Source organism: Arachis hypogaea, chromosome 6 (genome assembly GCF_003086295.3).
Source record: "Arachis hypogaea cultivar Tifrunner chromosome 6, arahy.Tifrunner.gnm2.J5K5, whole genome shotgun sequence".
NCBI lineage: Eukaryota > Viridiplantae > Streptophyta > Magnoliopsida > Fabales > Fabaceae > Arachis > Arachis hypogaea.
In genome coordinates, this window is record NC_092041.1 from 110608688 (window position 1) to 110633864 (window position 25177).

The 25177-nt window shown below is 36.0% G+C and overlaps 3 protein-coding genes and 1 pseudogene across 3 annotated transcripts; 1 reads left to right on the forward strand and 3 right to left on the reverse strand.

The window, feature by feature from the left end:
- Positions 1–172: 172 nt before the first annotated feature.
- Positions 173–3081, reverse strand: LOC112755673 (probable histone H2A variant 3). The gene is made up of 2 exons (XM_025803917.3): positions 2755–3081; positions 173–773 (listed from the first exon to the last, which is right to left on the reverse strand). Exons 1-2 carry the CDS (start codon positions 2860–2862, stop codon positions 477–479), a joined length of 405 nt encoding a protein of 134 aa, XP_025659702.1. The 5' UTR covers positions 2863–3081; the 3' UTR covers positions 173–476.
- Positions 3082–8990: 5909 nt separating this feature from the next.
- On the reverse strand, positions 8991–9731 carry LOC112757786 (uncharacterized). The gene has a single exon (XM_025806343.1). It carries the CDS (start codon positions 9729–9731, stop codon positions 8991–8993), a length of 741 nt encoding a protein of 246 aa, XP_025662128.1.
- Positions 9732–9755: 24 nt separating this feature from the next.
- On the reverse strand, positions 9756–10490 carry LOC140173764 (uncharacterized). The gene has a single exon (XM_072198340.1). It carries the CDS (start codon positions 10488–10490, stop codon positions 9756–9758), a length of 735 nt encoding a protein of 244 aa, XP_072054441.1.
- Positions 10491–21025: 10535 nt separating this feature from the next.
- Positions 21026–23728, forward strand: LOC112757788 (probable boron transporter 6; annotated as a pseudogene).
- Positions 23729–25177: the final 1449 nt, after the last annotated feature.

Sequence of the window (25177 nt, forward strand, 5' to 3'; positions counted from 1 at the left end):
TTTATGGTCTTAAATAGAATCAAATCAAATGATTGTTCACTTATTCTGATCATTTCACTTAGCACCGCCTCTCTTGAACAAAGAAATCCCGCTAAATTTGCTTATACATCTCAGCAACTGACCTTGTAAATTGCAGAAACGAGCAAATTAAATTTAAATTGAACAGACTGAATTTATGAGAAATAACAGGAATTTGGCACCAGATTACAATTTGGCCAATGCAAAAAATAACCTAGAACAAATTCAAGAGACGAGCAATATTTTGATCTTGAAGTACCGGGCACATTAGTCAAAGAGGTCAGTTAATACAATAATAAATAAGGAAACCAGAAATTTTCAGCTTGCCTCCAAGGGTGGATCAAACTAATGCAAGAAGCAACTTATCCACAAAATCAAGATATCATCAAATTTACAGATTAAAAAAAAGAAACTCATTTCTCCCATGTTGATCCGAAATTCCGAATGATATGTACCACTCACTCCTTTGAAGACTTGTTGATAAGAGACTTGTGAATATGAGGAATAACACCACCACCAGCTATTGTTCCCTTGATGAGTGTGTCGAGTTCTTCGTCCCCTCGAATAGCAAGCTGTAGATGTCGCGGTGTTATACGCTTTACCTTCAGATCCTTGCTTGCATTGCCAGCCAACTCTAGCACCTCTGCAGTCAAATATTCAAGGATAGCAGCAGAATACACTGCAGCTGTGGCACCAACTCTTCCATTAGCTGTGACCCTTGACTTCAGGAGTCGGTGAATACGTCCAACAGGGAACTGGATAAAAGAGATACATAATATGAAACACCCCAACACATTTACAGAAATAAATACGAAATTACTGAACAAAAATAGGAGTTTATCATATGATTTTGTACCAATAATCCACAAATATTTGCAAGCCCAACATGTGTATATGTACAATTTGTACATGCCACACAAGAATACATTAATTAACCGAAAAAGCATTGGTTATGAATAGAATTGCACACGAACATCATACAACTATTTCAATAATCACAGCTTAGGCAAAGTCTTTACTCTTTAAAGGACCATGTGAAGTTGTGGACTCTCAAGATCATAAATCTTATTTCCATGCTTCACCACAGGTTTTAATGTTTTTTTTTCCCCTTTCTTTCCCATTTAGTATTTTACATAAATGTTTAATTTATACATACAAAGTAAATGTTTTACAGTTTCTTAATGTCTCACTATAACAACTGAGGTGTGGAAATGGAAACTAATAGCACCTTAAGGTTGTGTTTGGAAGTTGTCCCTTAGACATAATAGAGGCAATAGATACATATGTGTGTTTGATAGTAATTCTAACATTTGGAGACGAGACAGTGTAAAAATGTCATTTTAAGATTTGAATATAAAATTGTGAGGATAAAGATGAAAATACAAAATATTTATAAAAATATTATCAGAAGTTGTTTTTGTCTCATTGTCTTGTCTCCAATGTTTGGTCCATTTCATGAAATTTCGATGGCTGTTGAAGGCCTAACATAAGCCTCCTCCTATCCGGACTTGGAACCGACTATATAACACAGGTTTTGTTATTGTTGTTATTTACTTGTCTTGCTGTACTGTCCTCATTGCTGGAAGGACCAAACATAGAAAATTTCTATGTTATAGTCTCAGCTACAGAATAGGTTTCTGTACTGTCTATATATTTGTGACCATAGGCGACTTCCAAACACTATGTAAGGTCCTCGTTTTGCATTTGACTATGATAGCATGGCATGCCCCTAATTATGGAATAAGGCTTGTGAGCAGTGAGCCAGGTCCCAAGGTGACAACAGTATATGGCAGTGACAGAACAATTAGAATTAGCATGTGAAAATTGTATATAGCATGTAATGGAAGAAGCTGAATGGATTTGGTTGAGTTACTTAGGGCCAATTAATTACAAATAGGGTCTTGAGGGAGTTCAGTTGTGGAAGTTGTTACCTAAGGGCAAGAAGGGAAGACTCTAGAATTCCTTCCTCAATCACAGTTGTAGCTTCAGCTGGGTTTCACCAATCAATTCTTCGTGTGAATAAATGGTTTTATTGATAGTTTTCGTCGTCTTCTATCGTGAACCTACCGTGACCTGCTCTATCTTTTAACTAGATTATTATACTACATAGTAAGTGTCAAAGTTAGATAGGATGCCTTTTCGCATAATTCATAGAATCAATGACCAAAAAAGCAGAATCTTACATACAAAAGGATCATATTGAAAGAAATACATCTACAAGGCAAACAAAGACCCTTCATCATTTCATAGAATTGATGTAAAATAACTAAAATTTCAAGAACACACAAAATGTACAGCAACTAATTCGCATAATTCATATATGTAAGTTGAGAGGATCATTTGTTAAAAACAACATTTTCATCCTTTCATAAATTAGTTTCATTTCATGCTTCAATTTTCCACCTTCCAAAGCACAACCAAATTAACCAAGAACATCCTTAATCACATTAACAAAAAGAAAAAGAAAAAAAAAATTTGAGAAATGTTACTAAAACAGCACCTAGAAAATTATAATTCAGAAGCTAATAAATCTAATGTACTATAGACTACAGCTATAGCAAGTTATAGCCATAACTTAGGAACAAACAAAATATGAATCAATAGTAATAAAGAGACAAAAGATATAAATAATTTCAGAACTTGCGAACGTTTAACAGAAAAAAAAATTAAATAGAAACGAGAGAAAAGTAAATCTGAAATGGCGAAAAGTATATTATAATAATAAAAGAAAGGAACCTGAAGACCAGCTCTGGAGGAACGAGAAACAGGCTTCTTCTTATCTTTGTCCTTGTTTGGTGCGGGGGTTTTGGCAGTTATCAAACCCTTTGCGCCTTTCCCTGACATCGTCCTTCTCCTAGCAACCACCAAACACGGCCTTATAGAGGGATCGACCTTTCCAAGCTTTCTAAGTTCTCACGAGTCGGAAACAAGAGCCAGAGAGAGAGAGAGAGAAAGGGTTGAGAATGATCGAAACTGAAAGTTAACAAGACCGAACTGCCCCTTCTATTTTTTTAAAGAATTTCACATTTATCCTAATTTCATCTTTAACGATTGAAATGTATTATTTTATTTTAGATATTTTATTTCATTTTATTTTATTCTTCTAATTAAATTTTTTTGAAATTATTTTTTTCTACTATCTTTTTCTTTTTTTTTATTTTTATGTCACTTTCACTCTTAAGTTATTACAATTACTACTATGATTATTGTAATTATGATTTTTATTTCTATTTAAAAGAAATATAATAAAAAAAATATTTTAAGAAAAAGTTAATTTTGATCAAAAAATTAAAATATGACAATAAAATATTTTAGATAAAAATAAGATGTTTCAACTTTCAAATATTAAAAATAAAATTACGACTTAACTTAAATATTAAAAACTAAAATAATATTTTAGTCCTTTTTAAAATCCCAAAACCTATTACCAATGGGTTAATGTTTTAATTTGGGCTTAAAAATTGAGTGATACATTAAAAAGATAGTTAGGGATAGTGAAAAGGCGGCGAGAAATAAATATTTGTAAAAATGACCAATAGATTTGCAAAATTCACACGAAAATAGAGATTCGTCTCATGAACTTTTATTTGTATATATTGGATTATAAAGGATGAAATTCTTAAAGATGATCTAAACCATCTGATATATATTATTGTAGGTGTTTATAAAGTGTCAATGACAGAAATTATTTTTAGAGAAAAACTCTGCGTATAAGTGATTAGGGCTTGTAAGTATTACAAGTCAATTAAACTTTAATCCCCAAAATTCGCTGTAAGTGCTACATTCCTTACACGCGCTACATCCCTTCTTCTTCTCCTTCTTTTTCGATCGTTCTTTTCTCCCCCTTTCTCACTGGTTTGTTCTTCGTCGTTGACGTTAGTTCCTCCACATACTGTTACGGCACGTTTTCATTGCACCTTCTTCTTCTTCTTCTTGCTGCACGTTCTTCTTCCTCTTCCTCTTCTTCTTCCTCTTCCTCTTCCTCTTCTTCTTCTTTTCTTCTTCTTCTTCTTCTTCATTGCACCTTCTTTTCTTTTTCTTCTTCTTCTTCTTCTTCTGCACGTTCTTCTTCTTTCTTTTTCTTCTTCTTCTTCTTCTTCTTCTTCTTCTTCTTCTTCTTCTTCTTCTTCTTCTTCTTCTTTCGTTATTCTCGATTTCTATTGTTTTTTGACATCAAGCTCTGAAATCGTTTTTGAAGAAGAAGAAGTATCAGAAGATGAGGAGGAGAAAGAGAAAGAGTTCTGAATTATGCATGATTTTGGGTGTATTTCTTAAATCCTTTGGGTGTATTTTCTGTAATCTTTTGGGTGTATTTCTATAATCGTTTGGGTGAATTCCTGTAACCGTTTGGGTATATTTCTGTAATCTCTTGGGTGTATTTTATGTAATCGTTTGGGTGTATTTCTGTAATACTTGTCATTTTTTCTGAAATGAAAAATACACCCATAGATATCAGTAAGATACACCCATAGATATGAGTCAGATACACTCATAGATATTAGTCAGATATCACTCAAATATACCCAAATGATTACAGAAATACACCCAAAGGATTACAGAAAATACACTCAAACGGTTACAAGAATTCACCCAAACGATTATAGAAATACACCCAAAGGATTTAAGAAAATACACCCAAAGAATTTAAGAAAATTCAGAACTCTTTCTCTTTCTCCTCCTCATCTTCTGCTGCTTCTTCTTCTTCAAAAACGATTTTACCATGAAAAATCGAAAAAAAGAGAAAACAGAGAGAAAAGACGTAAATGAAGAAGAAGAAGAAGAAGAGGAAAACGAGGAAGAAGAACGTGCAGAAACGAAAGAAAAGGAGAAGAAGAAGAGTAAGAGGTAGAAGAACGTGCAACAAGAGGGAGAAGAATTTCAGAAACCATGAAAATCGGAAAAAAAAAACGAAGAGGAAGAGGAAGAGGAAGAGGAAGAAGAAGAAGAAGACGAAGACGAAGAGGAACCGTTTGAGTGGGGCGCGTGTAGTTATGCTCCATTCAAAATGAGTTAATGCGCGTGTTAATGAAGTTTGGGCTGATAACTTGTAAAATTTGTACGGCCTTTTTACTTGTATGTGTAGCAGGCCCTTTATTTTTAATATGGAAAGAGAAATTATTTTTAATATGGAAAGAGAGATGGTGTTTTGGTTGAATATTGATATTTGAAGTGTATTACAGTAGTATTGAAATCATTCAATACGCTCTCCACGTGTTGCAACACGCCCCCCACGTGTTGGCTAAGGAGCTGCCACGTGTCCAACACGCTCCCCACGTGTTGGCCAGAATGCTGCCACGTGTCCACCACGCCCCCCACGTGTTGCAACACGCCCCCCACGTGTTGGCTTCCCACCAAAAAAATCCACTCATCTGTAATTACACCAAATACTCCCATTTTCAACAAAAACACCAATATTTTTTTCATACAAAAAAAAATTAGCCTGTCAATGACGTTTTTTTTTATATAATTAAAATAATATTATTTTACAAAACGTCAATAATATTTTGTCTTTTTATAATTAAAAAATATTTTTTTTTTATAAAATATCAATAACATTTTATACTATCATTATAGCAATGTAAAATATTAAAATGATTAAATATTATCGTATTTCATATTAAAATTATTCATATCTAAAAATTTTATCCTCACCTCACAAATAAATAAAGACAAAAATAAGAATAGAGGTAACTACTTTATAGGGGCTTGTTAAATTTTCGCTAACTTAAATTTATTAAAATATCCTTATTTATTAAGGTGATTCATGCTATTTTATATATTGCAAACTATTTTTATTTTATTTATTTTAATTATACATATTAGATTATGTTACATTATGATTGGATTGTTTTATATTATGTTAAATTTTATTGAATTGTATTGGATTATGATTTTGTATTCAATTTTTTAAATTTTTTAAAGATAAATTACCAAAAATACATTCAAATAATTTTGTCGTTGATAAAAATATACTTAAATTTTATTATCAACAAAAATGTCTTTAAATGATTTAAAAATATGATAAAAATGTCTAATATTAAATATGTATTCTCAAAAAATACTTTAAAATTTGAATTTTGATGTGATTTTTTGCATGCATAATTAAAAAATGAGATATTTTTATCTTTAAAATTTGGTAATTTTTCTTTAAGTATATATCTTGTATTTTTTGTCAACAACTAATAATGCTTTAAAAAATAAAATAAAATATAGAGATCAAATTTTTATCTCATTTTTTTTTGTGTATTTTGCAAACAATTATCTAAATATTCCTATAAAATTTTGAATTGAATGTATAAACGATTTATCAAATACAAAAGTCGTTTGTCACTTATAAAAAAAATATTCTTTTTGGACATTTTTGTTGTGTTTTTAAACTTTGATAGTATTTTTATCGATAATAAATTTTGGATGTATTTTTGTCGGCAACAAAATTTTTCAAATGCATTTTTGGTAGTTTACTCTTTTTATAAAAATAATATTTATAAATACCCGCAGATATTCATCTTTTTCGCTAGAATAATTAAACGAAAATTCATGATGAACATGAAGCTAGAACGGAAGTATTTTCTTAGAGCACCTTCAACGGACAAAATTAAAGCCTTCTTTTTGACAAATGCATAGACCAATTATTAGAGGAGAAAAAATGAGAGTCCCTGTAAACTATCCAAGAGGAATGAGTGCCTCTGAACAAGAACTTTCTCCTTCCAATAATAACTTGTCATGTGGCAAGTTATTATAAAAATAATTTTTTTTTGAATTAAAAAGTGCTCAACACAACAAGGTGGAGCAAACAGAGATAAGAAACATAAGACAACTTAAATACAAAGCCATCAACCCCTCGTCAGCTTCGGCATTGCCATCAACAACCAAAGGGAGTACCACCAAGCCACTCGTCGGATAGCGAAAAGGACCTGTTGATGATTTCCACCACTCCTAAGCCATGATTATTGAAGACACGATCGTTCCTTTCTAGCCAAATTGCCCAGATTACAGCAAAGAATCCAATCAACCACCTCTTTCTCTCAACCTTTCTATGTGAAGCATGCGTCCAGCTCTCAAAATGTTGCTTCAGTGTTCCTGGTATGGCCCAGGACCTTCCAAGGGCGAATAGCCATGCACACCACACCTGCCAAGTGAGCTCACAGCCAAGAAACAGATGGACAGCTGAGTCAACAGCCTTGCAACATAAAGGACACATATTATCGAGCTGGCCAATAACCCCTAGCCCGGAAAGCCTTTCTTTAGTATTCACCCTCCCAATCAAGACAAACCAAGAGAACAGTTCAACCTTTTGCGGGATGAAGCCCCTCCAAATAACACTAGTGAAGCTATAGCTAGGTATTTCCTCCGGGAGAACTGCTTCCTGCAACCCCTTCACAAAGGAATTAGTTGAAAAAATACCAGTTCTGTCAAATTTCCAAACCACCTTATACTCTCTCTCTGTTGTTAGCTTAACCGAGTGTAGTATCTCGTGGAGGTGGTTCAAAAGTTCCAGCTCCCATTGAAACAGCTGTTTCCTCCACTGGAAGCTCCATATCCACGCCAACCCATCCCAAAATCCGCAGTCCCCTATAACAGATCCTTTAAGATTCGAGACCGAGAAAAGTCTTGGAAAAAGATCTTTCAAGACCCCATCAGGGAGCCAGACGTCCTCCCAGAATCGGGTTGTTCTGCCATTCCCAACCTCCATTGATAGGCCTCTGATCATCGTCTTTCTAACTTGTGGATCTCTTATTTGAAGCTGACAGATATCTTTCCAAGGACCCCCTCTTTTGGGAACAGGTTGCCCATGCAGCATCTCAGAAGGATTCATGCTATTACAAGAACAAACCACTTTCTTCCAAAGGGGGCACTCTTCTTTCGAAAACCACCACCACCACTTAAACAGAAGAGCGGTATTCCGAAGCACTGCATCTCCTACTCCCAAACCCCCCACCTTTTTAGGCGCCATCACTACCTCCCACCTCACTAGTGGCATCCCCATCCTCCCATCCTCTTTACTCCACAAGAATCGACGTTGTAAGGAAATCAACTTCTCTGCTACTGCCTTTGGCATCTTGTACAAGCTCAGATAGTATATAGGCAAGCTATTAAGGACAGATTTTATGAGCACCAGCTTACCTGCCTTATTGAGTGTCTTTGCTTTCCACAGGCTCAGCTTGTCTTCCACCTTATCAATCACTGGTTGCCACATTTTCACAAGCCTCAGATTCGCTCCCAATGAGATGCCCAGGTACCGAACAGGGAGGGCTGCCTCCTTACAATCCAGCAAGCAACACAACTTCCGCGTCCATAGCTGTTCACAGATAACCGGAATGAAACTTGACTTCTCAAAATTAATACTCAACCCCGACATCAGCTCAAAGCACCGCAGTAGACGCTTGTAATTCTTTATGGTCTCTTCCTCTGGAGGGCAAAAAAGAATAGTATCGTCTGCAAACTGTAAGTGTGACAACTCAATGTTATCCCGTCCAACCAAGAGCGTAAGTATGCGGCCATTCCTCACCGCCTCTCCGATCATTTGATGAAGAACATCAACAACTAACAAACAGAAAGGGCGATAAAGGGTCTCCTTGTCGTAGCCCCCTTTCCATTTTGAAGGGCTTAGTGGGAGCTCCATTGATAAGAACTGACATGGATGCAGAACATACACACTCCTTGATCCACCTCCGCCAACGATATCCAAAACCCATCTTCTGCAGAACGATGTCGACGAAGCTCCATTTGACCCGATCATACGCCTTCTGAAAATCCAGTTTAATAGTTGCAGAGCTTCGTCTTCTGGACTTTAGCCAATGCACAATTTCACACGCTATCAAAGCCCCGTCGTGGATTTTCCTGCCCTGCACAAAAACACTTTGAGTCTCGCCTACTAAACCTGGCATCACATGTTGCATCCTTCGAACCATCACCTTAGATATGACCTTATAAATGCACCCCACCATACTAATTGGCCGAAGATCTTTTATCTATGTAGCTCCGACAAACTTCGGTGCCAGCGCCACCCAAGTGATGTTCGAGCCCCTAGGTATCATAGCTGATTGGAAGAACCCCAACACTGCTTCCGTGAACTCCCTTCCAATCTCTACCCAACACTTCCTAATGAAATTCATGTTAAACTCATCACTTCGAGGAGCTTTTGAAGACTCACAATCCCACACTGCAGCCTTTATTTCTTCTGCACTTGGCATCAACTCCAGCTCTGCTGCCTCCTCCCCAGTTATTCGCCTAACCAGCCCATCCCGGATCCCAATATTAGGTGAAGGTTCCTGGTGATACAACTCTTTAAAGAAATCTCTTATAGCTACCTTGATCCGTGCTTGATTCCTTACTACTCTCCCATGGATCCGTAAAGCTTCAATCCGATTGTTCCTCCTACGAGCCGATGCGAGATTGTGGAAGTACCTAGTGTTTTTATCCATCTCCTTAGCATGCCTAGACCGTGACATCTGCTTCCAATGGATTTCCTTTCTGATATACCATTTCTTACAAGAGCTCACAAGCGCCTTCCTTCTCGCCTCCATTGTTCCATCATATACTCCATGACTCACCATATCATCTACCTTCCTGATCTCCTCCTCAAACTTGTCAATCCTTATGTCCAGATCTCCAAACTGCTCTTTATGCCATCTCCCCAGCGGGACCGTCATAGCCTTCAATTTATCCATGAACTGAATCTTCCCGAGGCTCCTCCATTCCTCCTTTACCATCCTCAAAAACCCATCGTGAGTAAACTATGAATCCAGGCTCCAAAACGGTCTCGGCTCCCCTCCCAACCTAGTTACGTTCATAATCATTGGACAATGGTCTGACAACCCTCTTGGACCTCCTCGTAACCTTGTTTCAGGAAATTCTTCCAACCATTCCAAACTAACCAAGACCTTGTCAATACGACTACATGATTGGCCCTGGAACCATGTGAACCACCTATCAGATGAAACTAGATCCATCAACTCCATATCATGAACCCAAGATTTAAACTCTGCTGCAGACCTTGGCAGAGACGTGGCCCCCAGTCGTTCTTCCATTTGAACAATCTCGTTAAAATTCCCCATAAAACAGAACGGTATCTGGCATAAACCGGACAAGAAGCTTAGCTCTTCCCACACTACAAGCTTTTCCTCCCTATCATGTTCACTATACACCAAACAGAACGCACACCGAAAATTATTCTTTAACAGCACTCCATCCACACATAGCCACCTAGCGCCTTTATAGCAACTACTTAAGTTAAAAACCGTGTTATCCCACATCAATAACAGGCCGCCAGAAGCACCTTCTGCCTCCACAAACTCCCAACCCACTCCATCATTACCCCACAACTGCACAACCTCAAATTTAGTCATCACCTCTTTCTTTGTCTCTATTAAGCCTAGCACATGCACATTGAACTTCTTTCTAAAATTTTTGACTATACTCAATTTTCCAGTCCCTGCCAACCCCCGAACATTCCAGGATGCAAAAGTCATTTTAAAACACTAGTACACACCTGTTTCCTATTTTTTGGACGACTTCTTCTAGCCTTTTCTTTCTGTTTAGCCAGCTTCTTCCTCAAAGCGATCTTCTCATTCTATGCTTGGAGTATCGCCATTATATCCTCTTCCTGATCATAAGGCACCGCTCCAGATTCCACCGCCAGGGTCCAAGCATTTCTGTTTTCTTGTATTTCTTCTGCCCTTTTGGTGCTAGACGTTTCCGAAGCACCGTCGCTTTCTTCAACATGTGGGTAAGGCTCTAAACCTGCCAGCAATACCCCCTCCCCCGATCCCTCCATCGCCAATGTCACCGACAGACCGGCCGCTACACCGGTAACTGGGTCAGCCGCTGTATTACCTTTTGCCAAGCTCTCTTGGCACTATAACCCCCCAGCGTATTGTGCTTCTATAGCTACACCCAATTCCTCAGCAATACCATGTTCTCCTACTACTCGGTCATTATCACACTTCCAATTGGTTACTAGAATCTCATCATCCTCGCCGTACCCATCAAGCCCAGACCGAGCCCCCATTCCATGTCAAACCTTCCCCTGTTCACCCAAATCCCTAGCCACAATAATCCGCCCCGCCTCTCCATCTGTGCCAATCTCCTCAACTGCCACCAGGGGCTCCGGTCGCTCAGCAGCAGCCACGCTGCCTGCCAACACCCGAAGCAGCTTCCCCCTCCCACCACAGGCAAATCGCGTCTCATCCCCTTCCTCGTGCACCACCGCAGGTGCCATCCGCGAGCACCCTAATGCGTCCCCTGGACCAGCCCTTTCCTCCCGTCTCACCTCCTTGCACGCTGCATGCCCTTCCATGGCTCTTGCAGAGTCATTGGCATCTTGTTGGTAGGCACCACCTATTGACCGCGTGCCCTCATGCACAGAGACCTCAGGCTGGACCCGACCCACTACCTGCGCCACTTGACAATCAGCCCGGCCCAACTCCCGCCTCCTCACACACCCATCAAGTGGGCTACAAAACTGCAAGCCTAATTGAATATCCTTAGAATTCGTTGAACAGCTTTGGGCTACCCCACTCGAAGGAGTCACATGAACTTCTCTTGGACCCACCCATCTCCTACCACTAGTGACGTCCCCTTCAGCCACCTCCCTCCCCGTTGCCAGATCCCAGGACAAAGTCCTCTCTGAGTCAGCGCCCTCATCGTTCGGTGAAGACTCCGCACATCTAGCCTTCGTCACGCTGGAAATAACTGCCTTGATTGTATCCCTCTTTGGTTCAAAATTTAAAAGTTTGTTACTCCACTCATTCAAAATCTCTGAGGAAATTACATCTCGACCCTTCACCGGCTCTTCCTCCCTTGCTGTCCCCGCCATCAACTCCGCCGCTGCATCCCAGCTCACCCTTTGCTCATGACCCCGAGCATCCTCAACAGTACATCCACGACCTCCAGTAGCACAACCTCCTCCAATAACGAGGCCCCGGTTACCTCCCCTACCAATATTCGTCTCATGATCCAGGGAAGCATAGGCTCCACTCCCCACCTCTGTGACAAACGCATCAAACATATCAATTCCAACAGAGATACTAATTCGTTCATGAATTACCTCATACCTGGCCGTATCAATCAACACACGTCCCACGCTGAAAGACACTCCCGAAATTGTTGCTGGATCATAACTCACCACCTCTCCCCACTGTTTACCAATTAATCAGAACGTATCTTCGGACCATGCATGAATCGGTATCCCACTGCACTTGATCCAGACTCTTCTCCTATCACACCGGTCAGTCTCACTCCAACGACAAACACGATAGAAAAATTTCAGAAGGCCATTCATAGTAAACGTTAGAGCCTCATCCGCCCGGTGGTTACTATCGAATATTAGCAAGGCTTTGTGAGCCCCCAACTCACAAACCTGCACTACATGGGGCCACTCCTGTCGAGCTATGGCGTTCAACCGGCTGTAATCAATAGCTTTCCGAGTACTACCAACAATGCTCCGCCGCAACCAGTCCATATTACTTTCTACCAGTGAAGCTTGGATGACCCGTACCCCCGTGTCCTCTGTAACCTTCGGCCAACACCATTGTTGAGGATCACTCTTAATTGCGTCCAACTGAACCTTGTCCAGATTGGCATTTGACTCACACTCGACCACCCTGTCTGCCCCAGAATTTTCCTCCTTATCAACAGAGTTCCCACAAACAACCACCCTCTTGTCAGCACCTATCATCGTACCAGCACTGTCCCGGCCATTATTCCCCTTGGAGTCACCCCTCCAGAACCTAGCCTCACTAACAAAAATCTCATTTTCCCGTAAGCGCATTCGGTTCATATCCGAAATAGCCTTCAACGCTCCACCTTTCGTAGTATACAGGATAAACGCAAACAAGTACACCAAGCCACCCATTGTCTTCCTAGATAAGTAAATGTCATTGATCCTCCCTGTCCAAGAGAACAACCAAACAACTCCCGCTTCGATATGTCTCCCGGTAGTCTGTCCACGAAGATGGTGAAAGAGTCCTATTCCAATTGAAAAAACTTTTCTCGATTCCAAACCCTTGAATCCCGAACTAGATGTTGAGCATGCATAAGCCGACCCTGCCCGGTGTTTCCCCACTCCCCACGCTCTCTCGCTCTCATGACCCTTTTATATAAAATCGTAATTAATTAAATAATTAAATAATTAAATAATTATGTCTATACTTAATTAATAATTTATATCAATTAATTAAATCATTTAATTCTCTATTGAAAAAATTAAATAACTTAATCATATTTAGTTTATTAAAATAATGATAATAATTAATTATATTAAATACTTATATCTTTATTTAATTAATAATTTATATTAATTATTTAATTAATAATTTATAAATTTAAATAATATTATTGTAAAAAAATAGTAACTATATTAATTTTATTTACTTTAATTAATTAATTAAGTGAAACCATAATATGGACTAAAGTTAGTTCTTTTTAACGGAGAAGCGAGAGATGTTTTGAGTTCCTATTTATTGTTTATGACGTAAAAGTTGATGTGAAGTTACTTTTTATGACAGATGGGTCATAAATAGGAATTAAAATGAGTTATCTACTAAAGATGGAGATGGTCTTAAGGGTGTGTGTGGTTAGAAATGGATCCTCTCCAGTTTTTTTAACACTTGAGGAAATGCAGTGTGATCTCTCACCATTAACTTTATAAGTGGGGCCAGAATTAAATATGAGAGAGAGCATTGAAGGGTGAGAGATCACAATTGACACCATCCAGTTTTTTCTTTATTAGAGAGGATCCACTTCTTGCGTGGTTGGGACTTGGGAGAATTATAAATAATTCGTAAAAATTTTAAAATGAAATATCATATTCTCATATTTGGTTCAAAGTTTAAAAAGTTATTTTTAAACAAATTTGATTCTAGAAAATTAAAATACTATTATTTCAATTCCTATATTTTTTTTAGATATATTTAATTTTCATAAAAATAAAATCTGAATAATAAAGTAATGGTTCACACACTTCCTAAGAAAAATGGGTAGCAGGAAATGACTCAAGGAGTACCATCTCTGGCTATCTAGCATAGTCAAAGAAAATGTCTTAACACTTTTTCTCTCGTTTGAGGCTCCGTCTTGGAGGGACATTGCCGCCATCAGTCGTGCATTGTAGCGGTGGACCTCTCTCTCCTCTCTCCATTATTTTTCTATGTATTTTCTCTTTGTTCTTCCTTTTCTTTTCTTGTTTTTCATCTCTCTCTTCTTTTTGTTTTTCATTTCTCTATGTTGGTTGGATTCTTTCTTCTTTCATCATTTTTTTCTTTTTCTCTACTTTCTCTTGTCATCTATTTCTCTTCTTGTTTTGTAATTTATTGGCTTTGTTATTTTCTTTCAATAATTCTATTGGTGTGAAATTTTTTTTTGTAATATTTGATTCTTCTTGTATGATGGTTTGGTTCTCTCTCTTCATAGAAGATTTAGGTCTTGTGATACAGATATAAAAAAAATACATCAAAGATGATTTATTATAATGAAAAATTATCTAAAAAAAATTCACTTTTTTAAGAGTCAAAAACAGATAACTCACAATGTTACAACATTTTTTATATAAAATCTAAAAACTAAATATATTTTGAGTAAAATTAAGATTTTTTTTTGTTATTTGTAAATGTCACATGATTTTTTTTTTAAATAAAATTTATCTTCTATCAAAAAAGCCATGCATGGCATAATAAAAGAATTAATTTCACTTACGTTAGTTTTTTTTTTAATAAACTAAATTGAGTTGTTGAATATTTGAGGAACAAAATTTACTTATATGATTTTTTGAGGATCATTTTAAGTATTAATCATAAAAAGAATAATTTAGTTTTGATGTGACAATGTAAAAAAAATTAAATTTAAATCTAATCATGTTTTATGATAATCAGTATATGATCATTCAAATAAACAAATATGATTGAATAAGCCTATACAATTAATCTAACTATTCCAATTTCATGATTTATGAGAAAGGTAAAAAATATTAAATCTGATTTTAGACACACCATACGAGCATCTCTTTTTGGTTAAAAAAAAACTATGTTAAGTGTCAAAATCAGATATTAATATAAAATATATATTAAAATATAAAATATATACAACAACAATAAAGTCTTGTCCCACTAAATGGGTCAGCTACATGAATCAAACGACGTCATTGTGCGCTGTCATGTATCATGTCTACAGATAGACCGTTTACATGTAGATTTCGTTTGACCACCTCATGGATGGTCTTCTTAGGTCTTCCTCTGCCTTTCACCTCTTGTCCATCTTCCATCTCATCTATCCTCCTAACTGGATGTTCTATCGGTCTTCTTCTCACATATCCAAACCACCTGAGACGCGATTCAACCATCTTTTCCATAATGGGTGCTACTCCAACTCTCTCCCTTATATCTTCGTTTCTTATTTTATTCAATCGCGTATGATCACTCATCCATCTTAACATCTTCATCTCTGTCACACTCAGCTTATGTTCGTGCTCTCCTTTAGCCGCCCAACACTCCGTACCATAAAGCATAGCCGGTCTTATAGCGGTGCGATAGAATTTACCTTTAAGTTTTAAAGACACTTTTTTGTCGCATATAAAACTAGATGCACTCCGCCATTTTGACCAACCTGCTTGGATCTTATGATTTACATCCTGTTCAATCTCTCTATTATCCTGTATGATGCACCCAAAATACTTAAAACTTTTAACTTTTCGTAGGATGTTTTCTCCAATCTTCACCTCTATATTAGGGTTTTTCCATCTCCGACTGAACTTACATTCTATATATTCTGTCTTGCTACGGCTTATGAGTAGACCATACACTTCTAGAGCTTCTCTCCATAACTCCAACTTCTTATTTAGGTCTTCCCTTGACTCTCCCATAAGGACGATATCATCGGCAAAAAGCATGCACCATGGCACAGGCTCTTGGATGTGCTCTGCGAGTACTTCCAAGACTAATGTAAAAAGGTATGGACTTAAGGATGATCCATGGTGTAATCCTATACCAATAGGAAATTACTCTGTCACACCACCTTGAGTCTTCACACTAGTTGTGGCCCCATCATACATGTATTTAATTGCACGAATATATGCGATCCTTACTCTCCTCTTTTCTAAAACCTTCCATAAGACCTCCCTTGGTATTCTATCATACGCTTTTTCCAAATCAATAAATACCATATGTAGATTTCTTTTATTACTACGATACCTCTCCATCATCCTTCTTAATAGGTATATCGCTTCAGTGGTAGACCTGCCTAGCATAAATCCAAATTGGTTCTCTGTTACTTGTGTCTCTTTTCTCAACCTCCGTTCTATCACCCTTTCCCATAACTTCATGGTATGACTCATAAGCTTGATCCCTCTATAGTTTTCACAACTTTGTATATCCCCCTTATTCTTGTATATAGGTACCAAGGTGCTCTTTCTTCACTCATCAGGCATCTTCTTTGACCTTAAAATCTCATTAAAAAGCTTGGTTAACCAGTTGATGCCTTTTTCTCCAAGGCCCTTCCAAACCTCAATCGGGATATTATCAGGTCCTACTACCCTGCCATTTTTCATCTACTTTAGAGCCTCTTTTACCTCGAAGTATTGAATCCTTCGATAGTAGTCAAATTTTTGATCTTCTTCCCTTATGCATAACCGACCAAGGCTCGGAAGAGTCTTCTGTCCCTCATTGAATAACTCGTAGAAGTAGCTCTTCCACCTTTCATTAATCTTCTCCTCTTGAGCCAACACTTCTCCATCCTTATCCTTTATGCACTTAACCTGATCCAAATCTCTCGTTCTTCTTTCACGGCTCTTTGCGATTCTATATATACATTTTTCTCATTCTTTCGTGCCCAAAGACTGGTAGAGACCCTCATATGCTCTTGTTCTTGTTTCGCTTACAGCCACTTTTGTCTCTTTCTTAGCCGCCTTATATTTTCCAGTTATTTGCGTTGCGGCATAAAAACCACTCTTTAAATCACTCCTTTTTTATCTTTATCTTTTCTTGTACACTCGCATTCCACCACCAGGACTCCTTGTCTCTTGGCCCTATTCCTTTAGATTCACCAAAGCTTTCTTTTGCTGTTCTTCTAATAACTTCTACCATCTCCCTCTACATCTCTTCCGCGCTTCCATTCCTATCCCACTTTGCCTCTTCTCCTACCCGTCTTAGGAAGCTTTTTTGTTCCTCACCTTTCATCCGCCACCACCTCGTCCTTGGGTTCTTCGTATGATGTCTTTTCCTCAACTTTTGCTCCATGCGAAAGTCCATGACGAGCACCCTATGTTGTGTTATCAAACTCTCTTCCGGGATAATTTTACAATTAATGCAAAATTTCCGATCGACTCTCCTCAACAAGAAGAAGTCGATTTGAGAGCTTGTCATGCCACTCTTATAGGTTATAAGATGTTCGTCTCTCTTTTTAAAACATGTATTTGCGATGAGAAGATCAAAAGTTGAGAAAAAGTCCAAAATAGTTTTACCCTCGACATTGATCACCGCGAAACCATGACCTCCATGAATACTCCCATATCCAGTCACTTCTCTCCCAACATGGCCATTTAAATCTCCTCCTAAGAAAATCTTATCTCCCAAAGGTATGTCTTGAACCAAACTCTCTAAATCCTCCCAAAACCTTATCTTGTGCTGTTCGTCCGAACCCACTTGCGGTGCATAGGCGCTAATCACATGGAAAGCACCTCCCTCCACCACAAGTTTGATAGAGATGATCCGATCTCCCACCCTCTTGACATCCACTACGTCCTTTTTCCACTGCTTATCCACAATTATTCCAACCCCATTCCTATTCTTCACATTTCCTGTATACCAAAGTTTGAAACCAGAAGTATCCAACTCCCTAGCCTTCGCACCAACCCACTTTGTTTCTTATAGGCACATAATGTTAATCTTCCTCCTTGTCATGGTGTCCACCACCTCTATGGACTTTCCTGTTAGAGTGCCTATGTTCCATGTCCCGAATCTCAACCTTCTATCGCTTCGACCTTTACCTTTTCCTTTTCCTTTGTGAACTAGCTTATTTACCCTCGTCTGTTTACAAAAACGCAAGAACCCTTGCTCATTTAACACTATATCCGGGCACCGTTGCAGCAGCTCTTGCTCATTTGACACCGTACTCGAGCCATACAACGCGTTGTTTTCGGGCAACGACCTAGCTTTAGCGTAATAATAATGTCTTTGATTTATGTCATGGGGATTCGACTATATTTTTATGTTGGTTGTCGAAGACCTAACACAACACTCCTCCTTTATCTGGGCTTGAGACCGGCTATGTACCACAAGTGTAACATAGGCGGAGCTATTAAAATATAAAATATATATTAAAAATAAATTAAAAATATATATTTACACATAATATTAAAAAGAAAAGTCTTTAAAATACTTTGGGAGGTCAAGTGGACCTAGTAGATTTAAGACCAAAATAATTTCATTTATTTAATTTGTTTTTGTGAAATTGTCTAATTTTTGCATGTGATGTGACTCACCTTACTCCTTTTCCTCTCACCCTCTTTCATTGCCTCATTTTCAGTGTTCTTGTTCTCTCTTTGTTCCCTTCCACAACACACACACACACACACATTAGAGAAAGAGAGAGAAATCTACAGAGCCAAACGACCACTTTGTTGTAATCTGGATTCTCTAACATTGTTACCCTTCTGATCCTCATGTGTTGCACCATACATCCCTTTGAAGTATCGCGTTATTATCATTCTTAATTAATTAATTAATTAAGGCTCCATCATTTGGGCCTTCATAATTCACGTACGTACATCTTTCTTTCCTTCCTTTTCAATTAATCTCATCATTTTTGTTGCGTAATTATGTGGAGAAATTAATATATAATATAGTAATCTACATTGTTTATTCAAATGATAATTGTTTTTTGGATTTGTCTTCTTCAAATGCATTAGTGTGTATGTGTTCCTCTGATCTTGTAAATGCAAAACATTGGTTCATCATTACGAGCACCCATTTGCTTCTCTCTAATTCTGAGGACAAAATTTACTGTTAACTACATTGAGGAATAATACTCCAATTATAGTATTTAAAATTTTTTTAGTTTGACACTTGATTTTCAATACATTTTAGTTTTTAAGTTAGTCATGAACATTTTTAGTTTATTAAACAAATAAGTTTTTACATTATTAGATTTTTTTACTTAATTAAAGGCTAACGAAAAATTGCCTACTCAAATCACTTATATTAACGTTTATAATTTTTAATAAATTTTACGTGTTTTCTTAAATAACAATAGAAATTGATTTAACTAAATTTATTTTTTTCATCGGAGAATTTGACATAAAGACGAATTTGTCTAGCAATACAAAATATTAGGAACCAATTTGCTAATTAAAATTTGTTGATAGCTAAATATTCAACTAAAATTTTGTTGAAAATTAATTTGGATCTTACTCCATAGATTAAAATGTGTATCCTTTTTATCCCTTGCATGCATGAACTTAATTGCTAACGTTGTGCATGGTTTGTAACTTACCTTCATTTTATAGTGAAATTTATATATATTTTATAGTGATAATTAAACTTTTATTTATCATTTGAGAGGATTTTTTTTCCAATATTGTACTTGGTAGACTTATAACTTCACTAAATAATGATTTTGATAGGAAAGCACTATGAAAAGAATTATATAAATTATTTTTAATAGTGTTTTTCGAAATGAGTGAAAAAAACATTTGTTGATAGTTACATTATTAGAAAATGTGTTGTTCATTTATAATTTTTCATTATTTCATGAACAAATTCTTTTCTAATGGACTAAGCCACATATTTAAGTTGCATGAATTTCATTTGTTTATCCCATATTGTTTTGAGAAAATGCCATAATATTTTAGTAGTGTTTAGGAAGAAATAAAAAATTAATTCATGAATATCCTTATTTTTTATATTTTTATAATTTTACACTTAAATATGTATTATATTAAACTAAGGTATGTTACCAATTACTTATATTTTTGTCCTCACGTACAAAAAGATTAACTACTAAATTAATTGCTCATATAAAATATATGTTAAAATAAAAAATATACATTAATTTATTTAAATAATACATATATTTATACATAATATAAATATATAATAATTGAATTGATAGTTAATTTTCTGTGTATGTATATGTATCTTTTTTGTTTTCTCCATCTTTTTAGTGTATGCTAATTAATACAGGCTTCAATGTTCCAACTCCCAACATAAATTTCATCACCAAATATATTTTGAATATGTTTTTTTTCTTTTTATAATATGTCAATTTTCTTAAATTTGTTAATTGATATATCAATTTTGGAGCTTCAGCCATGAAACCACTTGAAGGGATAAGTGATGATGTCAAAGGAAGACTTGCATGCTATAAAGAAGATTGGACAAAGGGATTTAAATCTGGCTTTAGGTAAATCAATTTTATTTTTGGACTTGGGAAACACATTGCATGAATTGGCTAGAAAGTTTTCAAATAGGAAAAGTATATATAAATAATGAAAATACTAAACAATGTGAACAATGGAATATCGGATATTCATTTCACTAGGTGTGCGGATGGTTATTCTAATATTAAGATTTAGGTGAGTAATTTAAAAGTGTAGTGTGTTTTTATTTGATTGGTGGTTATTCATGTTATTCAAGAAAATTACTGGTTACCTAACATAACCTTTGAAATATTGTTGTGTGATTAATTAATTTCAGGATATTTGCTCCAACTTTCTACATATTTTTTGCTTCTGCTATCCCCGTAATTGCTTTTGGGGAACAACTTAATAAGGAAACAAGTAAGATTCTTTACTTTGGTTTTTTGTAAAAATATGCAAGTAAAAATATAAACGAAACATATGGTTAATTGATTACTTTGGTTTTTTTGTAAATAATAAGCATGGAATATTTGATTATATAATGCAGATGGGAGCTTGGGGATAGTGGAATCATTAATATCTACGGGGCTTTGTGGAATTATCCACTCAATATTTGGTGGTCAGCCATTGTTGATTGTTGGTGTTGCTGAACCCACCATTATAATGTATCATATTATGTTTCAGTTTTGCGCATCAAAACCAGATTTCGGTGCCAAACTCTTTTTGCCTTGGGCTGCTTGGGTTTGTGTGTGGACAGCATTATTTCTAATTGTGCTTGCAATTTTCAATGCATGCACAGTTATCTCAAGGTTCACAAGAATTTGCGAGGAATTATTCGGAATGCTAATCACTGTCCTTTTCGTTCAACAAGCTGTAAAGGTATAAATCGAAGAAAATCTTATGCCTTAAACTGTTCAAATTGTGATGTTGATGGTTTGATGAACCAGAAAGGATTAAAAAAGAAAGAAAAATAAATTTTTTTCATTGTCGAAGAGAATGAAAAATTCCTTTTAAAAATATTTGTTAAGTTATTACATCTTATATACTATGTACTCTTTATGTATTTTTACTAAAAAAAATAATTACAACAGTTATTGATAAAAAAATAATCTAAATAACTAAAAAACAATTAGAAACATTCCAAATAAATAATAAAAGGAAAAAGATTATTGAAGTAGAGAACTGTTTTTGTGTAGCACAGGGTGTGTTGTACGAATTCCTTCCAGCTGAGGGCGGAGATGGAAACTCAGAGGATTCAAAATTCCAATGGAGATACATAAATGGCTTACTGGCTGTGATATTCTCTTTTGGGTTACTTCTGAGTGCGAAGCAAAGTAGAAAAGCAAGACATTGGCGATATGGGACAGGGTGGCTAAGAGCTTTAATAGCAGATTATGGGTTCCATTGATGGTGGTGTTTTGGACTGCATTATCGTACACAAAACCAAGCAAAGTTCCATCTCAAGTTCCTCGCAGGTTGTTTTGTCCACTGCCCTGGCAATCTGAATCTCTCTACCACTGGACAGTAGTGAAGGACATGGGCAAGGTACCCATCTTTTATATTGTGGCGGCGGTTATACCTGCTCTCATGGTTGCTGCTTTATACTTTTTTGATCATAGTGTTGCTTCCAAGATGGCTCAGCAAAAGGAATTTAACCTTCAAAAACCTTCTGCTTACCACTATGATCTTTTCTTGCTTGGACTCATGGTATATATATATGCTCTCTTCTATTTTATTTTAATTTTCATGCATTCTCGTTGTAAATCAAATTACATAACGGTCAAAACTCAAGCGCAGTTAACTTCTTGTGAAGTTGATAGCTCAGAGCCGTTAGATGATAATTTAGTCAAACTTAACAAATTATTTAAAGGCTCTCTCAGCTATTAACTCCACATAATAATAATAATGCACATTAGCAAAAAGTAGTTCCCTTATTTATTGAGTGTGTAAATAGAATGTGACTGGATGATAGATTATTTTGTTTTATGTTTAATTTAGACTCTACTTTGTGGTGTTCTTGGGCTTCCTCCATCAAATGGAGTCCTTCCTCAATCACCAATGCATACAAAGAGTCTTGCAGTTCTTAATAGGCAGGTAATAAATAATAGTTAAAGTGTTCATCTTTGGCAACTCCAAATTAAGTCATCAACTCATAATAATAACAATAATTCCATGAATTTGTAGATTATCCGAAAGAAGATGGAGAAGAAAGCGAAAGAAGTGCTTAAGAAACAAGGGAGCCACGCAGAATTATTCGGCAGGATGCAATCTGTGATTATAGAAATGGATGCAGATCCTACTGTAAGTTTTACCACAAATTCACTTTCATCAGTCACTAAAATTCTCTAGTTATTAATGAACACTTTTGACTTGGTGTAGTTTAAAGAAATGGAGAAATTGAAAAAGGCAGTGATGAAATCTGAGGATGAGAAGGAAGGTGAAAAAAATGTAGAAAGTTTTGATATGAAACAAATAGAGGAACATCTACCTGTGCGTGTTAATGAGCAAAGGCTTAGCAACTTGTTGCAGTCTCTTATGGTTGGGTTATCAGTTTTGATGATCCCCATCATAAGAAAAATACCTACATCAGTTTTGTGGGGATATTTTGCTTTCATGGCCATTGATAGTCTCCCTGGCAATCAATTCTGGGAAAGGTTCTTGCTACTCTTTATCCCAAAAAGTCGCCGCTACAAGTAAGTATTATAATTTAAGAATTTTTTAAAATAATTTTAATATTGTATTTTTTAAGAAGTATAGTAAATTTAGTGATAATTGATTTTGTGCAGAATTTTGGAAGGTCCACATGCAAGTTTTGTGGAGCTGGTACCATTCAAGGTGACAGCATTATTCACAGGGTTGCAATTGGTGTATTTCTTGATTTGTTACGGGATGACGTGGATACCAACGGGAGGAATACTGTTCCCTTTGCCTTTCTTCCTTCTCATACTCATTAGAGAGCATCTCCTTCCTAAGTTCTTCAAAGCCCAACATCTTCATGAACTTGATGCTTCTGAGTACGAGGAAGTTGCTGGTGATCCTACTGTTTCTCAAATGATACCACTCATGATGGTACGCTTCATTTATATACTATGCTTCTTTCAACTTTTATATAGCATCAGAAGCATTTAAGTATTTAAGTTGGAAGATGAAAACATTTGTTTTGTACAGGATAACGAGCAGGGTAACACGGATGATGAGGATGATAAGTTAGGTTTGGGTGCAGAGATATTGGATGAGATGACTACTCACAGAGGAGAGTTGAAACATAGAACTCTAACAAGATTAGATAGAGAATCCCATTCTCATTCTGAAGAACCTCCTCATCAACAATAATGCTGAAGTCTCACTACTCTATTGGCTTTCTTATAATTAGAATTGATCATGATGTGAGTGGAATCCTATCAAAGGGGATTGGAATGCTCAAGTTTCTTCAAATAAAATACAAAGGATTCAACCATGGGAACTATAAAGAAATGCACATAGAGATGAGTTGAGTATTGAATTAGGTTTCAGTATATTATAGGAAATTAAAAAGTATATTAGAATATTCTCGAGTTTGACGCTCGGTTTTGTTCATTACTTGGCCATCACAAATCCCAGATCAGAGGGAAAAGAATAAGAGTTCATGTGATATGAGAAAATTAAAAGGGACAAAGAACAAGAAGGCGATGTTTTATTAAACCAAAAAAATCTGGAGTAGATAATTATTTTAGTCTGAAATTTTTAATGTATCCAGACATTATGTTACTACTACATGACTAATAAATATCATAATTTAGTGGTTAGTAATTTGTATTTATATTTACAGGTTTTGCATATAATAAATATATAATTTACATTAGTTTTACAAACATAAATCAATACATTTGTATATATATTTTTTAAAATTTGTACACATTAATTAATAAAATTATTTATTAAAAATAATTTAATATTTATATCGATTAAATAATGATAAAAATATTAAAAATTATTAGTTTTAAAAATTTTTTATTATTACCAAAAAATGTATATTATTTAATTTTTGGATCGAAGGTATAAGATACGAAATTTTGAATATAGCATGAATGGCTTAAGTATGATAGAATTAGATATGAAAGAAATGTTCGAAACTAATAGAATATAATTAGGTAACAATCGTTGATGACAAAACCAGGTTCACCTGGGTTTATTTTTTCAAATTAAAGTCTGAAGTACCAATCCTAGTTAAGAATTTTGTGACACACATAGAGACACAGTTTGAAAAAATTGTCAAGTGCTTCAGGTCTGATAATGGACCCGAATTTAATTTGATTTCATTTTTTGAAGAAAAAGGCATCATTCATCAAACATCTTATGTCGAAACACCACAACAAAATGGTGTGGTAGAGAGGAAGCACCAACACCTATTGGACATGGTTAGAGTACTTTTATTTCACTCTTCAATTCCGAAATCCTTTTGGACTTATGCTGTTAGCCATGCCGCCTTTCTCATAAATAGGTTACCAAGCATCGCTTTAAAGGACATAGCACCTTATGAACTATTTTTTTTGAAAAACCAGATTTACCGAGTTTGAAAGTTTTTGGTTGCTTGGCTTATGCTACCACCCTCACCGCACATAGACAAACGGGCAAGGAAGTGTGTGTTCTTAGGCTATAAGTTACACACTAAAGGTTCTATCTTGTATGACATTAATTCAAGAGAACTGTTTCTATCTAGAAATGTTCAATTCTACGAGAAAGTGTTTTCTTTTGAAAAGAATTCAGATTCTACACCTCAAAGTCATGTGCATGCACATAGTCAGCATATAGATAACACAAACTTGTTTTCTCCCA